Source organism: Amphiprion ocellaris, chromosome 16, assembly GCF_022539595.1.
Source record: "Amphiprion ocellaris isolate individual 3 ecotype Okinawa chromosome 16, ASM2253959v1, whole genome shotgun sequence".
Classification (NCBI taxonomy): domain Eukaryota; kingdom Metazoa; phylum Chordata; class Actinopteri; family Pomacentridae; genus Amphiprion; species Amphiprion ocellaris.
Window position 1 is genome coordinate 14,032,817 of NC_072781.1, and position 18,466 is coordinate 14,051,282.

Sequence of the window (18,466 nt, forward strand, 5' to 3'; positions counted from 1 at the left end):
AGACAAGAGTAGCCCTGAGCATGAAAGCCGCTGAGATGATTCACTCGTTGTTCATCTTCGAACGGACGATAATACGTGTTAAGTTTTACAGACAGCTGCTTGTGTCAGTACAAGGTCACAGTCCTGCACTCACTCCAACACATGAAGTGCAAATGAGATCCAAAGTACTTGAGAGAAAGAGTTCAGAAACTCCTCACTTAGTCCAAACACTGCAAGAGCAGACAGTGTTCCATAGGCCCTATTTCATTATGGCCCTGTTGTGAAAACAAAAACAGTTCTAATTTGGCTTTTATTTTGTGTGTTGTTCCAACAAACACACACAAGTACGGGCTTAAAAACTAAACAGGTGGTTCAGTGTAATGCTGAAGGGTATGTTCACTGAAACAAACAAATTTGTTACACAACAGGAAAGTTGATACGAGAATGGTTTTAACCAAAAACAGTTGTTAATTTAACATCTTTTCAGACTTCTAAAATTGTTGTTTGGTCATTTTCTCATGTTGATTTGTAAATGCCTTTGACATTGAGGCAATGTTACTGACGACCAGATCTTTTTTGTGACTTTAGCCAAAATAAACTTCATATTGTGTGTCATAAAGTAATATTTTGTTGACTGATTTATGGTTTAGTTGGCAAATTGCAAAGCACTAATCTCCAACTTTGACTTTTATTTTTTTGTTTGTTTCATCTTTGTTTAGCCATAAAAATGTCATTAAAATTTAGTTTCTTACATAAAAAAGCTGGCCTTGAAGAAGAATTAGTTAAATTTGGCGACACATTAACAAACAAGACATTAAACATGAGCATTAAGAGAATGAAGATAGAGGCAGGTTTTGAATATTAAATAAAATAAAGGTAATCAGGAGGATGATCTTCTGACCTTCAAAAGAACTCATCTTCACAAATATGCAAGATCTGGCAAATACTATGAGGACATTGCCACTGCTGATGTGGAACGATGTAATTGGACCTATCAGCAGCTTGGGATGAGACAGGACAGAGATCTGAATAACCCAAATAGAGGAAAGCGTCATGAAGTCTGTTTCTTTGGACTGACCTAGTAACCTGTTTCTCTAAGTCACTGTTGTTTTGCCCCTGGCTACAACATTCTTTTTTGCTTTTACTTATTATCCCAAAGGTCTTAAATTGAAGAATCCTTGGGGGAACTACCTACGGATACAGTACACGTGGTTGGTTTTCAGGCACTAAAAACAGTTTCAGTTGCTTATTTCAACTGCAATCTCAGTCAATGTCCAACTAACACAGGCAGTAACACTCACACTGTTACAAGTGTGAAAATACTTCTGGACAAATTTGCAAGTCAACTTTTATGGTAGAACATTTAAGTCCAACACAGTGAAACTTGCAAAACTGTACAGAGGCATGCCATGTGAAATCCTGCAATGTTTTACAAGAAAACAAAGTGAAGTGACAATAAAAGCTGGGACCTCTCATTACAGACTAAAGTACAGGAATAAACCTGAGGGAATGAACCCCAGAGGTAGATCCGCCTGCTGATGGTCTTTTTAAGTATTAGGGTGGAAAACATGAGTGAAAAATGAGTGGAAAATATGCATTGCATTATCTGTCTGCGTCTTGCATCAGAAGGTTCTCACAGCAGTAAATATGTACAACATGTGGACCTCAAATTTAGCTAAACAGCAAGGTGAGCACAGGTTGAGAACACTTTTTGCCAACATTTTTCATAGGAGAAAGCACAGGCTCAGGAAATACAACAATGTTACCACTGTATCACATGGCCGTGGTCTCAGTTAACTTCAAGACAGACCAGTCATTTCCCAGGGATTTTTGAACTTCTCATCATTTTTTATGCCTCTCCTTTGTGGCCAGAGAAAGAGGGGAAAAAAATGAAGAAAGATTTGCATGTATCAATCCCAGTCAGATGAATTGAATCAAGTTGAACAGAAACTCCCTAAGCAACAGGAACTGCAGCTTTCTGTAGCTCTCAAAGTATGTATAGAGGGGAAGTTGTACTCTTTCAGCAATATTTAATATGCTTCTCATATATTTATATGAGCATAGTTCTTAAGGCTTAAAACGAACCATCTGCCTAACAAGTCAGCAAACGGCATCTACCAATAAAAAGCCTGTGACAAAATTTTGGAAAATGCTAGTAAGTGGGCCAAGAACGGTCATAAAAGTGCTATGGATGGAATCATAACATTTACTGAGCTTGCATGTCAAGAGATTCATCTCCAATGACAACTGAGAAAACTGCCTCCCCTGACTGGTTTTGTTAAACCACTCTGAAGAGATCTATGAAGAATGCACATGGATGTCCCCAGCTGTGTGGTAACTGAACAGACATAATTGCTTGACAAACACTGCAGAAGATGATGTGCCAACACAGGACATGCGTAATAGGAAACTGCAATTCAGTACACTGAACTCTACCAAAATTTAACAAAACAGGCAAAAATGACTAACCTCATCCACAAAGAACAGATCTGGTACTTAACTAAATATTTAGATGCCACAGCTCCAGTGCGTGTCAGCATAAAGATACAGCAACTCTTATACCAGCTTTTCACCTTGTTTGAACCAAGACAGTCCCACGTGGCCATGTCGACTTTCATGGTGGGAAGACTTGCCGTGCTTCTTTATTTAGCGAGCCCTCCAACTTTTGTCATGCATTTGTGCATTTTACTACTTCTCCTTCCAGGTTTTTGTATTCTCAGAAGGCCAGTGACACAAATCGGAGAATTGGAACTAGCACAGGCCAAGAAGAGATGATGGCATGATAAAAACAAGTCCAGTCTGATACATGATACATATAGTAAAGAAAGTATATAAATCTTTTTTCTTTTTTGTAAAATAAACTACTTAGAGTGAAAAAATCCAGCATTAAGCCCAAAATTCCATGTGGAAATGATAAGTTATGGTATTACTGTAATACTACTATAGTACATGTTCACATTTGTATTCTAATCTATCATTTACATTTTCACTAATCTATTCAAATACAATAAAGGCTCAGTCTATTGTGCCAATATTCCTTAATATTTTTGAGTTTCTACTTTGACCGCATGTCCCATCAAATAAAACATAATGTGCAGAATACTGATGTGGAGCAAGCATGCTCTGACTGATGAAGTGTGTCTTCAAACTCTGCAGATCACGGTAATTCAGCCAGTTAATGGCCATGGACCAGACTTTCCACTTTCAAACTCTGAAATCTGAATGTATCATTGTGCTGCATTGTTGAACTGAATGGAGGTACACAGATGGACATGCAGATTTAAAACATGTGCCTGGAGTCGAAAAGACCGTCAACAAGTCTCATGAGGCAGTTGATATTATATTTTAAAATGTTTCTTTTGCAATTCCACTTTCTTTGAACAGTTCCAAAGGAAATCCATTAAAACACTAAAAACATTTGTAAGGGGAATTATTTCTCTCCAAAAATGCTCTAGAGTTTTATAAGAGACATTGAAAGGATCCTGGTATAAAGTAGCACTGCAAACTTTCAAAATTTCCTGTAACAGCAATTCAAGGCAAAGTATTTTCTGGTTTTCTTAGGAGAGACTCCCTACACTCCCTTGCTTTATATGGATGTCTGCCAGTTTAGACTGATAGTAGAAAACAAAATTATGGAGACAGTATGAAATAAAGAGATCACAGCTAAAAACTGAAGCCCACAAAGCATTGTTGACATCTGACACTCACACAACACCATAAATATTGAATTTTCTCTCTATAGCATCCCTTTAGACAAAATCTAACAAAATAGTACAGCAAGAATTTGATAAGGAGTCAACAGAAAAGGCAGGAAGCAACTCTGTAACTGAATAAGCACAAACCTGTACACATTATGTTACATGTGGGACTGTGCAGCCAGTCACAACCCTGCAGTCAGACAGTCATACAATTGGATCAGCACAGTAGACCAAGCAAAGCCACTTGATCCCACAGGGTTACGGCACAGAAGAGCGGTACTCATTATCTGATTGGACTATAAACTGGCCACCGCTGGTTACACCCTCAGACCGATTGTGGGATATTCATTTTAAATGAAAATGCTAATGTTCCAGGATGCTAACCGCTAGAAAAAGGCTTATTGTTTCGGTGGTGTTTGAATTCAAGCAGCATTTTTATTGGGTTTATACACGCTGAAATTCTAGGGTGGTAAAATTTTTATAGAGAATAATTGGTTAGTAATTTCAACATCCTATGCGGTGTGTATGATACCTATAGTGAAACAAATATATGTTATTCACAAGCACACCCTTAACCTTGGAATGATCTCAGTAAACTATGCTATGTAACTTCAGCCTGAGGATATCATACCTTCTCTACAAATACTTAGAGTGCAGAGCAAAAAGAGATGGTGCAGATGTGTTCAACCAACTAACTGCATGCCATTATTATCAAGGTTGTTAATTTCTGAACCAGGCAGTATAAACATTTGAATCACATCAGTATAATCTTTATGACAATTTTCATCTGCTATTTATCACAGGATGCTTGAGGTGTTTACATTGTATCCTGTGTACTTAATTTGGAGATGATGTGTATTTCACATAGTACATTAGAATGTCACATCTCATCTTTGTTTTTTTAACATTTGTCATTCATACCTGTTTCACATGTTTCAGATGAACAATTATTTGTAACAAAATGTCAGGAGGTTGTTTAGGATGCAACAAAAAAACAAAGAAAAGATGACTATTTAAAGAGTCAGTTATTTGTATGCTTCATTAAGCAGCCCTGAGTTGGAGTACATGCACAATCAGGAGCGCAGAGGAGAGTAAACCCTGGGGTGTTTGTGCAGAGATAACACAGGTTAATATCTGGAAAGCAAAAGCAGCCTGTGCTTTTACATTGACTGCGGTTGTCAGGATGTGAAAGTAAAAATCTGCTAGATTAAAACTCTGCTCAGTAGCTTATAAAGTGCTAGAGACATTTGACTGATTTAGGTTATAGGACTGTTTAGCTGTGTGAGATGGGGCATTAAAGGCATGTTAGAGTGGTAACAAAAGAAAAGAACAATCATAAAGGCAGAGTGTAAAGAAAGATTCTTACCTCTGGTTTGGCAGGGTGGAAAGCTACACTGAGCACTGTGTCTGAGTGTTTTGGAAGTTTGTGGAGGTAGGTGCTGCTACGGATGTCATACACGTAGGCCTGAAATGAATGAGATACAGGAACAAAAGCATGAAATGTAATTATTAGTGTTCCCACTCTTTTCCCAAAAAAATTTTGCAAGACATTTTCTGTGACGTAAGTCTGGTATGACCGATGGGAATCACGACCTAGACAGACATCACATCGCATCATTTGTGTATCTTGCATTTGGGACCTTGAATGGATTCCAGACTTGATTGTGAGGTCAAAAACCATGACTACGCACATATCTACCAACCTCAGATTTACATAAGCAGAGTAACCTGCGCATAATCAACATTTCAAATAACAAAAACACATTTTGAGCAGAGAAGGATTTTAAACGAACAATGTCTCTAAATTGTTATGAAAACCAACTTGCACACATTGAAACTGGCTTGAATGTTTAGTCCCAGTAAACATTTAATCATCCACAAATTCAGCCAGTAACGACACCACAACTGTGGGGCCAGAACGAACCACCTCCAGCAAAGCTCTGTGGGGAAAATCCTGAAATATAATAAGTCTCCTTGTTCTCATCACCAAGCCACAGTGAGATTCGAAAAACTCCAGAAACAATAGACATTTTTACTTCAACCTAATTAAAATCATTATACTAATGAGTCACGCTACCAAATCTGATGCAAATCTGATTCAACAGAAATGAAACACCACAAATCCTACAACCATTCAAAGCACTGCAACCTTCAAAACTGGTGGCAAGCTGTTTTTCAATAACAGACACGGTCTGGTCTCAGTGGAGAAGATTAACATTTCATCATCCTGTAAATGGGATTATCAAGATATGCTGACCAAGGTACTCACTACATGGGCTATTTTACAGCCAAAAAGTTAACACATCAGTGCTCTCTGATGGACAAACTGTAGTCTAAGAGCAGATATCATTCATTTCCATGTTCTTTTTCTCTTCCATTTTATACAGTAAGTTAAGACAGAAGAGTTCCAGAAACTGTCTTATGCATTTGGCAAATCTACTCATGTATGTTATGTGTTGCTCTAACTGTTACCCACATGTGATAAAAAGTGATTTATGGTTAAGTACAGCTACTGTTGGATGGCTCGTACCGGCCACTATTGGTAACATCTCTTCAGTTATTACCATGGTTAAATTTAATTAATATAATATGCAATAATAGCATTTAAGAGATCAGGTCACTTATATTTCTGGATTGTCTGACTACATTTCAGTAGTGATTTTATCTGGCTTTATTATTTTGTATTCAAGAAACTGCATGCTGCCTTCACCAACCTGACACTATTCAGGATGTGTTCAAAATCCCACAACTTTTTGAGTGCTTCAGGGAGTAAACTGTGACCCTGCTGTTCTAACTCCTCCTGCTCCCTAAACATAATCTCAGCTGCCATCTGTTGTAAAGATCTCACAGCTTGCTCACAGCAAAAGACAAGAATGTCAAAATTATTTTCCAGAATATGTCAGCGGTTTTCAAGACATTCTATTCTTTCTCAGAATTTTCCATGGCTAAAATAAGGGGTCTAGAAATTGTAGGTTTATTGGATTTTCCAGGATGAGTGGGAACCCTGAGCTATGCAGTGATGTAAAGATGTAAGACACGATGCATCTATATAAAGGCTGGTTGATGATAACAGACGGTGCACAAGGGAATTCGGATTGAAAAAGAAACACTTAAGAGCTGCAGTACAACTGCATTTACGGTTGATGGAAAGACGCAAGCACACACAAACAGATTAAGATTTGCTTTAGGAATCATTTCAAGTTTCAAGGAAAACTTTATGCTTATCTTGACTGGAGATCTAGCACACATACTGGCTACAAAGGAGCTTTTCATACACATACAGTTAGCATACATTCGGCTAGTACTGATTGTTTGGTATTAAAAAAGAAGTATTCAGTCTAAACATGTTAATAATACTTATACATACTGTAAATATCATCACCCCGATTAAACTTATCTTGATGACCATCAGGGGTTTTTAACTATTTTCAGAGATTGGCTAGACAGTGAGACTTGGCTCTGGTCGATATCAGACAAATAAATCATGCATTATCTGTGCCAGAATTATTTTTTTCCCAACTGCTGTACTAAACTTAAATGACTCTAGAGATAAGCTCAATGGTGTGATGAAACTGTATGTTTTTAAATAAAAATAATCTAAAGATGGCAGTTTTCTGATGTTTTTGAATAACTGTGTGTGCTAAAGTATCATTAAACGGTGTTTTGCATCGAGGAATGCTGGATACAGATTTTCAGCTTGTCTTTTTTAAATACTAAAATTTGTTTAAAAAAAAAGTTTAAAACACCTAAACATACACATTAAAAAACAGCTGTAATGCTCATACCAATGCATGTCACACAGATAGCAAACACAATAGCAAGCACAACAAAATTAAGCAGACATTGATACTGATCACTAATCCAAATGAACCCTTGCATTTATATTACTTTTATATTTTTGTCTTAGGTAGTTAAAGCCTTTTTTGTCATCCTTGCAGGAGTTAAGTAGGTGTGGATTTCACACTTGACATTGGTTGGTTAAAAACACTTCTGCTTCATGCTTGTGTAGACCTCTTCATTAACACTTACATTGAAATCTAAGAACAGATACGTGGCTGTGTTATCAGCTTGTTAGCACATTTTTCTCTATATATAATCAGTAAGTTTTCAGACAAATTTGTTTGCTTCTGTGCCATGAGCACAGATAAAAACAGATGTGGGGATGTTTGTTACCAGATGACGACGCATCAGATTCCTGCAGCTGTTTTGCATTATGTTTCCCAGAAAAAAGAAAAAAAAAACAGCTTCAACCGAGTTCTGTCAAGAGGTCTATGAGTAGAGTGACTCCTGTCCAAGGTGCATGAAGTGTGTGGTGCCTAAAAGGGAATTTGGTACTTGGAAGAAAAAAGTTCTTTTAGGAATACTTAAACATCACATGGATCCACAGATGTGTCAGTTTATATCAACAGTAACTGAAATAGAGAGCAGGGGGAATAGAAAACAGAATCACCAGACATATGACTTGATTAACAAATTTAAAAAACAAAGCTGTTCTCTTCTAAATCATGAATTCAATGTCAGCCGATAAGAAGGGGAAATAAGGTGAGAGGAAATACTACATATTTTAACTGCATTGTATATATAACAGGTTAACATCAAGCACACTGAAATTATATTCCACTTAGATTACTTTTGGCCTATGTTTTTTGGAAAATCTGTAATATGATCTAGGGAGTCTTTTTTAGAGTATTCAGCTTCTTTTTTTCCATGATTGCTTTTTGATATATTAAGACAAGTACAAATGTGTCTGGCTTATAGAAGTCTCAGGGTAGCTACAAATAAATACGATGTAGCTCACTACCATATACTCTCCCAATTTCCAAGAAATGCTGGAAATGTCCGACCTCGACAGAGATGCTCTCAAATGTCCGTGCCGTGCTGAGTCCCCGTAATTAATAATAACCAGCAGCATGCATATATTATTCCACTGCTTTCAACAAGCACGTACACCAGAAGAAAGAGAGATGGATAAGGAAAAGGGAGGCTGTCTTCTGAAAACGTCTTGAAAGCAAGCATAAGGCACAGTCTGGAAAAGCAATTAAACAGTTGTGCTTCAACATGACTGTTGAATTTGACTTCTTTGGAAAAAGGCTTGAATCCAAGAAATAATCTCCGAGTCAAGCACAAACAGTCCTTATGTTAAATGAAGGTAAAACTGATAAAGATACACTGCTGTTTTCCTGCTGTTTTTCACCTTTACTAGGTCAAGTAAGTCACAGTTTTAACTTGTGTGATGGAGGTCAGTAGCTGGATATAAGAGTGCAGAGAATTCCAACCCTAGGGAGCCACACAAGAGAAAGCACTGGCATCTCTGCTGGTAAGTTTAAAGTCTGGAACCGAAAGAATATCTGAGAGGAGAAGAATCAAATGGAGTAGGGAGGTGAGTAGATATGGAAGAGATCTGGGGGATAAAAGGGGGTGAGATCATGCAAGGCTTTGAATGTGAAGACGAAAAAGTCAATCCTGTAGGTCACAGTGAGCCAGTGGAGCTGAATGAGCAGGGGTATTATGTGGTCAGTGGATTTGGAAGCAATCTTGTGGAATCATTCAACCATAAATTTTTGCAACTTTGTGCCTCTCACTGCTCTGAATTCATAAAACCAAACACAGAATGAACAAACAACATGGTGTACATTGCAGCCTCCTCAAGGTCGCTATACTTCAAGATGTTCATTCCAGCAAGTCAGCAGCCACAGATCATGTGACACAAGTATTTACAGTTCTACAATTCATCAGGTACACAATTTGAATACAACAATATACAACACCCATAACAGGGAAGTATATTTACAAGTTTAAAAGCACCCATGAGATGAAAACATGATGTAGGCCCAATTCAGGCAATTTAAAATTTAAACATCATAGCTGAAGTTCTATTATATAATCCTAATAGTAGGGGAGGAAATTTTTCATAGACTCTCCCCGTCTATGAAAGGAGGAGAGGAGTTAACTATAGGAAAGAAACTAGAAGACGTGTCATTCCGTCGATAAAATTGGATTCAGATCGAGAACTTGATGCAAATCATTATGTTTTACAGTGTTTATGGTGTGTATTCAGTGTGTCTCCCTTGTCAGTATCTGCCTGATGATATCACCTTCCCTTTAATTGGCTTTCCAAACCTATAAATTTGAGAACACAGGCTGACTTGTGTTTCTTGTCAATGTAGTTTCTGATAATGGCATAGTCATTCCTGCACGCTCAGCTGTTCTCAGTTTTAGATTTTGTTGGTGACCACATGATAGGTCCTTCTAAAATACTTTGCCACAGGCATTCCTGCATGTGCACAACATGTATGATCATGTACATACATCTCTACAACCATACATACATATTTCTTGCCTTTGGGGAAAAAATACTTCAGAACTGAGAGCACTGTTTTTGAACAGTGTGCTCAAAGACCACATTAGTGGGTTCCATGAATATCTCCATAAAGCCAGCAGGTGTGTTGAAACAGTTCCGTTTAGCCAACGTAGACTAAATTAAAAAATTAACAATATTTTTGTGCATTTTTAGCAAAAACAATTCAAGAAACAGGCTGGATGTTCAAAACTTGGGTTGCATTACAAAACTTCAAAGTTGTTCTTTAATTATGTTTTTAATCCCTTCTGTGCACTTGATTATCAACCGTTAATACTGTACATATTGTATACATACACTACCAGTCAAAAGTTTGGACAGATTTTCTCATTTATTGTTTTTTCTTTGTTTTCCTGACTATATGCATTGTAGATTCTCACTGAAGGCATCAAAACTATGAATGAACACATATGGAATCATGTAGTAAACAAAAAAGTGTGAAATAAGTCAAAATATGTTTTATATTTTAGATTCTTAAAAATAGCCTACCTTTGCTTTGAATACTGCTTTGCACACTCTTGGCATTGTCTCAATGAGCTTAATGAGTTAGTCACCTGAAATGGTTTTCACTTCACAGGTGTGCCTTATCAAGGTTCATTTGTGGAATTTCTTGACTTCTTAATGGGGTTGGGACCATCAATTCTGTTGTGCAGGTTAGTACACAGTTGACAGCTTTATTTGACAACTGTTACAATCCATATTATGGCAAGAACCAATCAGCTAAGTAAATAGAAAAGACAGTCCATAATTACTTTAAGAACTGAAGGTCAGTCAGTCTGGAAAACTGCAAAAACTTTGAATGTATCCCCAAGTGCAGTCGCAAAAACCATCAAACGCTATGATGAAACTGGGTCACATGAGGACCACCCCAGGAAAGGAAGACCAAGAGTCACTTCTGCTGCTGAGGACAAGTTCATCCGAGTCACCAGCCCCAGAAATTGCAAGTTAACAGCACCTCAGATTAGAGCCCGGATAAATGCCACATAGAGTTCTAGAGTTCTGAAGACAAAAGGGCCAACAAGTGCTCAGCATCTCTGGGAACCTCTTCAAGACCGTTGGAAAACCATTTCAGGTGACTACCTCATGAAGCTCATCGAGAGAATGCCAAGAGTGTGCAAAGCAGTGATCAAAGCAAAAAGTGGCTATTTTGAAGAATCTAAAATATAAAACATGTTTTGACTTATTTCATATTTTTTTGTTTCCTACATAATTCCATATGTGCTCATTCATAGTTTTGATGTCTTCAGTGAGAATCTACAATGTAAATAGTCATGAAAATAAAGAAAAATCATTAAATGAGAAGGTGCGTCTAAACTTTTGACTGGTAGTGTATATATCATGCAGTACCGTTTCAATGGACAGCCTCCCTTTCTGCTTTCTCAGCTCATTACATTCAACACAAATAAAAATAATATTATCATAATAACCTTATGAAATTGTGCTTACAAAAACTGACTATCTGAGACACTATTAAAGTGTTGACAGACAACAAAAATGCACACACTGTAAGAGGAAATGCAGAGTATCACAACTTACACAGTTATCCTCAGAGCCCGATGCTATGAATCGGCCACATGGTGAGAAGGCTGAAGAGCAAGGATGGCAGCGGTTTACATGATTCTCATAGCGGCGTACACACCTGGAGAGGAGATGTACACAGTAATGAGAACCAACCTGATGTGAAAGACAGTCTCAATGTTTGACTGGTGATGCAAATTGCATGTCATAATACAATCTCAATAGCTTTGCTAAGTCCTGTCGGATTAGATCAACATATGTGTCTCATGTATACTTGTCTCATTGCAATGGTTGGTTAAGTCTGCATAATATGTGTAGTTTATATAAAATGATGTTTAGTCCAGTCGAAATTAATTCATCCTGAGCTCTGCCAAGTAAGACTGAGATAGAAAGGGAAATGTTTGATAAAACATTTTACAGATCTGCTTGAGAAGCGACATGTCTATGGAATTAATGGTGTTTCTCATGAGTGCAGCCATTTTTATGTGGAAATGATCAATTGAAGGTGCAAGGCACCAGTTTACAGAACAGAAGGAGAAGGCCACTCTGCAGGTTTTGCATTCTACTAACATTTGAACCAACCGAGCAAAAGGAGTTGAGCATGACTCAAGCAAAACACAGGAAAGAGAGCGCAGTAAATGATGAATGGCCCCCTCATGCAACTTTTGAGTTGTTTCATTTGGTTTTGCAACAGCATGTAATGTCTTTACAATACCACTAACAGCTCACTAAGCTCGGGTCTCTATATGGGCTGGCAATGTTGGCAGGCCAGTACTTTGACAAAATCTGGTGAGAGCATGTCTTTGACATTCACATGCTAATGCCATTAAGCTGGAGTAAAAGTAGGTCATATTCACTGGTGACCACGAAGAAACTTGATCTACCCGGTACCAGTGAGTTCTTGAAACCTACATGAGGTGGATACAAGGGCACACACTATAATAATAAAATGCAAGTTCATGCAAAAGCTAAGCAGTAACTGGAGCTTAGAACATTAAATTCTTATTAAGACTGTGCTAGAGAAGTGCTGATTCAGTTTTACAGCATTTTTTCTTTTTTTCAGTATTTATTTATTTTTTGATTGGATTGTATTCAGTAATATTACTTTATTATGTGTTGGGTTTCTGTCATTTTTCCATCATAAGCTGACTATGATATTGAAACACCCTTCAAAAGAGCAAGGCATAAAATCTTGCTGCAAGTGAATACCAGCTGAAAAAACAGCCACCTGACTGAAAAGCAATAAACACGCAAACAAAAAAAGAATACTCTATTAGGTGTCTTTACACGGTATTAAGACTTACTTAGAGATTATCAGCATTTGTAAACAGTGAAAGTAGAAGCTCACAAAAGAAAACAGGGTATGATTGACAGTGTAGACAATCAGATGGGACAAATGCAGGCTGCGACAGCCCAAAGATTGGACTGTGGAGACGGTCTGTATTTACAAACAAAAAAATAGATTTTGAAAATATGTTTGAAATCATTTCTGACATAAAATATGGATCTCATTTCTCATTTAAATGCACAGCACAATAGGAAGTACCCTGTTTCTAAGGCACCATACATCTGAAAATTCACATCTACAACAGAGCTGACACAATATGTCACTATCACATTAATTAAAAAAAGTACTTTAACAGGTCAGAGCAAACACTCTTCTGGTTTTCTAGGTCAGAATGTGGATCTAATGTTTTGACTAAAGAGGAGAAGATGCTGGCATCAGTTTCACACACATACATTCTCTGTGTTTAGCGAGTGATGACAAACCGGCATGTTGCTGATGACTAACGCAGACTGCAGTGGAGGGTCTGATCCTCTTGAGTGGGAGCCTATACTGAATGCACCTGGGTATTCAGTGTCAGCCATCAAGGTAATCAGCAGGCTAATCATAGCACATTGCTTCCTGCCAGTATATTTCAGCATATTTAACTGAATCACGGTATATCAGGTGAAAGCTTACTTGTCTCCTGCAGTATTTGATATAGTTTAATATAAATACATTATGTATGTATTTTCTTTCACAGAATGTATTGCCCCGCATTCATTTATCAAATGATGGAAAGTTTATCCGATTTAGGTGGAATACCTCACAGAACTAAAGAGAAACAGGTCACCATCTGTTCTCTATCGTTAGAATCAACATCTGAGTGGGTCTGATATTAAAACCATGCTAAATGCTAGTGTGTAGACGTCTAAACCGGAATGCTGTGCGCTTAAACACATCATTTCAAAATACAAGTGGGAAGGTGTGAGCTTTGAAAAAATAAACTTCAAACCAGTCTAGTGATTCTGTCAATGGAGCTGAGTGAATAACACTAGTCTATTAACTGTCCCGTGCAATGGCAGGGATCCTCACCAGTGTTTATTGACAACAGTGGTCATAAAATAACTCGTCATGACAGATTTTGCAACAATCTGACCAAAATATTGCTGTGAAACAAACATGGATGCTTATTTAATCAGTTCGATTTGTTAGATCTCACTGATTTACAGATTAATCTTGATCTTGGCTTGACAACCAAATTTACATGCATCTATGTATTACTGAAAAAGCATAATGTTCCATTTGCATCAAGTTTCTTTCTGCCTGATTTAATATCCTTACAACTGTTATGTCCATTAACAACATTATCTTCATGTATCTCAATATTTCTCGGAAGTTCACTCAACATTTAAAGGGTTAGTTTAGCAAAAACTCTATCTTCTCTCTACAGTTAACTTCTAACATCAGTATAACAAAGTAAGAAAAATGGAATTTTGTTTGTCATGATCAAATAATAGTAATAATAAAAATCATATTTTAAAAAATGTAACAGCAATATGTTTCCTGGGATGCACTCCAGTCTTTACTGCTTATATACTTAATATACCATGAGGAAATACTGATGAACGTAAAACCTAGAATCGTTTTTTCTGTCATTTGTTCCAAAACTCACATAAAAAGAAATACACCCACTTAGGAGTGCTGTAACTCATTTCACCAAGATTACTAGCTACTCGGAAAATGAAACTCGAAGCGCTGACAAAAATGCAAAAAGCTCTACGTATTCTTTTCATACATCCATATGTTTCACCTCAAGGGAACTGCATCTGCTGAGCCTAATATCAGCTCTCAGAACCAGAAGTTGACCTGGAAACGAGGCACAAATATTTATCAGCGGGCAATAAGGTTTTGATGGAATCTGCATGGGATAGGGAGTTAAACATGGAGGCGGTCTCAGACATGAAAGAATGAAATACCCAATAATGCCTTCTACCGGGCCAAAAAGAACATTCTGAGGTCTAAAAGGACCTACTTGAATTATCAGCCTTATATGGATTTCTGCTTCTCAGATCCAAATAAAAGCTTCCTGCTTTGGAAACTGACCAATTTCCAACTCACTCATCAGCCGAGGAATGTCTGTGTGAGAAAAATGTTGATGTAATTTGAGTATAAAGTCATTTTTCACTCTCAAAAATATCAGGCAAATTTTAAAAAGTAACGGTTGTAAATGGATATTTTTCACCTGTAGGTACAGAGATGATTGAAAGTTTGCGAACCCTTTAGAATTATTATAAATATGCTTCCTTATCATCAGATTTTCACAGAAAATACACAAATGATTTTACTTGATCATTTGTGTACATGTGAGCCAAAATTGCGGATCTGACTGTGGTAAGTATTCTTTAACCTTTGCTATTAGTATCTGTTAAATGTAACTAAACATTTCTGGGAACTTTTGATCTGTCCTGCACAGCGGCTGAGAGGAATTTTTTCCCATTTTTCTGTACTCTACAGCTTCAACTCTGGGATGTCGGTGGGTTTCCTCACATGAACTCCACACTTCAGGTCCTTTCACAACATTTGGATGAAGGTCAAGATTTTAACTCAGCCATTCCAAAACATTACCTTAATTCTTCTTTAACTCTTCTCTGAAGAATGACTTGTGTGCTTAAGGTGTCTGTGTGCTTGCATCACCTACTTTGAGGTTCAGTTCATGGACAGATGTCCTGACATTTTATTTTAGAATTCACTGGTATATTTCAAAACTCATTGTTCCATGAATGACTATGAGCTGTCCTGACACAGATGCAGAAAAACAGGTCCAGCCCATGATACCACCGCCATGAGTCACAGATGGGATAAGGTTCTTAGACTCGGAGGCAGAGTTTTCCTTTCTCCAAACATAATATTTCTCATTTAAAACATTCTATTTTGGTTTTATCTGTACACAAAACATTTTTTTTCTGATTGCCTTCTGACTTGTCCTCATGATATTTAGCAAATTGCATTTGGGCAGGAATGTTCTTTTTGGAGTGCTTTAGCTTTCTCCTTGCAACTATGCCAATCACACCACTGTTGTTCAATGTTCTATTGATTGTGGACTCTTGAGCATAAACATGAGTTTATTAAAGAGCTTAGAAGTTGCCTCGGGCTTGTTTGTGATTTTGCCGACTACTTTAGGTTACATGCCTTGTTCCAAGAGAAATCTTTGTTGGTCATCCACTTCTGGGGAAGGTAATGGTCTTGAATTCCCTCCATCTGTACACAGTCTGTCTGACTGCATTGGTGGAGTCTACAGTCTTCAGAGGTTCTTTTTGTAACCTTCTCCAGTGTTACGAGTATCAACAACTCTTTTTATGGGGTCTACAGAAATCTCCTTTGTTCGTGCTATGATCCATTTCAACAAACATGTGCTGTGAAGATCAAACTTTGATAGATCCCTTTAAATGAAACAGGGATCTATCATACATGACTGTCACGTTATTGATTGAAAAAACCTGATTCTAAGTTTACTCTTAAATTAACAGCTAATCCTGCTGGCTCACATACTTTTGGCACTCACAGATACGTAATATTGGATCGTTTTCCTCAAAAAATAAAGCCACCCTATAGCAGAGGAGGCCTCAATAGAGGTAAAGTGGCCTGTTATAGAGGTTGAATTTAGGTGTTACAAATGATAAACTCAGAGCAAAGCATTTTTTTTGAACAATTAAGAAGGAATTTATGGCAGTTCTTCTGGATATCAACTTAAGTCAAAGTCCAAAGTGTCGTCATAAAAGGTAAATGTATAAGGTATCAATGTTTTCTTGTTTTGTCATCATAGTGTCAAGCTGCCAGGCAGTACTCTAATGTCATCAATTCTGCACTCAGGGGTTTGAAAATGACGTTTCTTCTGACATGGACAAAAAAATCTAAGCCATAAAGTCCAGCTTTAAGTAAATGTGAATAAATCCATAAATGCCACAATAGCACCTTTCTTTCTTGATTTTCATACTAAAAGCGATTTGATAAAACAATCACATGAAACATATTGTATTAATACAAACCTAAGTGTGCGGAGGTCCCAGATCTTCACACCATCTGTGACTGCACTTGTGAGGAAGAGGTTGTAGGAATCCGGAGCCTGTGTACTGAACGCGGATCCCTTTAAAATATACACAATAAAAACTGCTTAGTCAGCACATACTTGACTGAAAATGGTTGTAAATCAGCTGCTCTTATTGTCCAGTGCTGGGAAATGCTGTTGCTGTGTATCCTGTGCTGGCAAATAACTTTCATATTATTATTCCAGATTTAGCATTTATTGAACTTAACGGCAGGGGATGACCTTAAAAAGAGCATCAACACATGGCAGGAAAGAAACAGGAATAGAAGATTTGTTGTTAGTTTCTCTTTGTGTCCATCCTTTATGTTCCACACTCAGGTAGGCCCCTGGTAAAGTTTCCACTGCGCATCTATACATAAATTCCATATTTGCCTTTGAAATTAAGTTATCGGATAATGTAGTCAAACGTGACTGAGAGAGACAGAAAAATAAAGCAAGTTAGAGAGAGAGAGCAGCGGTGAGGGTGTTTTTTGTTTAGATTTCCATTAAGAGTGTGAGAACGGGAGTCTGAGAGGGCATTTCCAGTTCCATTTTCCGAGAAGTCCTCTGCTCTGATGAGTTCCAGGTGAAGTTTGCAAAGGAGACGATGGAAATTTGAAGTGGGAAAAGCTGCTTCTCGTGCTGCAGTTCCTGATGTTTGGTCCACTTCGGGATGAGAAAGCAACAGGGAAGAGTGATGTTATATGTGTAGTCGCCAGACTTCGGGGAATCCCTCTGATCTGCAGGCACAAACCCTACAGCACCCAAAAGCCCTCGGGCACCCAGGCGGAGAACTTCACATTGACGCAATAGCCAAGCTGAAACAACACACCACAGGCTTTTCAAAATGTATAGCACACAATAGCTGGCGTGACAAAGAACAGGCAACCGTGGTCTGAAGGAATATAGACAGCTGTGTAGAAGAGTGAATCTCAGTGGAATGGGGTAACGCATCTAATCCATGCCACTAGCTGCGGTGTATCCAGCTAATCCAGGCTGGCCCGAGTGTCAAGTATGTAAAGGTCAACATGCAGAAGTGACTAAACTCAATACCCAAGGGTCACAGAGTACAAGCCGCCCTCACACACAAATACACATTTTTCTGTATTCTATCAACTTACATAAGCATCTGCAGGATGGGTCATCATTTCCATCAGCTTTATGATGAAAAATAATGGTTTTATTGCTATTACAAAATTGGCAATAGTTAATATATGTAGAGAAACCAGATGCTTTTTTTCAATGTAAAATGTAATGGCAGAAATGTAAATTGTATGCAGAAACACGGACTTGAATGTATGATTTTTATAGCTCCATTTTGAGTGATGCAATAGTCTTCATAGCACTATAATGGATGTGGATACAGGCCCAAGCTGTCTATTTGTTAGACACCAGCAAATTGGGTCCACATTGGTCCAAGACAGTGATGGGGGAGTAAGGCCACATAAACCCAAACTGCATCATGGAACAGCATTACTCCAAGGCCATCATCCAGCATGGAATCTTCTGCTGCCATCCCGTATGGCAGCCTTAATCCTGATGCACCAGGGACTTACATTCAA

General features: G+C 37.8%; 1 protein-coding gene across 8 annotated transcripts in view; it reads right to left on the reverse strand.

Annotated features, from left to right (window-relative positions):
• The window catches only part of wdr27 (WD repeat domain 27), a 48,623-nt gene that overhangs the window by 7,293 nt on the left and 22,864 nt on the right, over positions 1–18,466 (reverse strand). For 6 of the 8 annotated variants that reach the window (XM_023261811.3, XM_023261810.3, XM_023261809.3 and 3 more), the window contains 3 exons: positions 16,867–16,964; positions 11,572–11,674; positions 5,044–5,142 (listed from right to left, as the gene is read on the reverse strand). In XM_023261811.3, coding sequence (XP_023117579.2) covers positions 5,044–5,142; positions 11,572–11,674; positions 16,867–16,964 — 300 coding nt within the window. Of the gene's footprint in view, positions 1–5,043; positions 5,143–11,571; positions 11,675–14,852; positions 14,957–16,866; positions 16,965–18,466 lie in introns of those variants that run through there. The other 2 variants (XR_008604360.1, XR_008604361.1) reach the window with 2 other exon arrangements.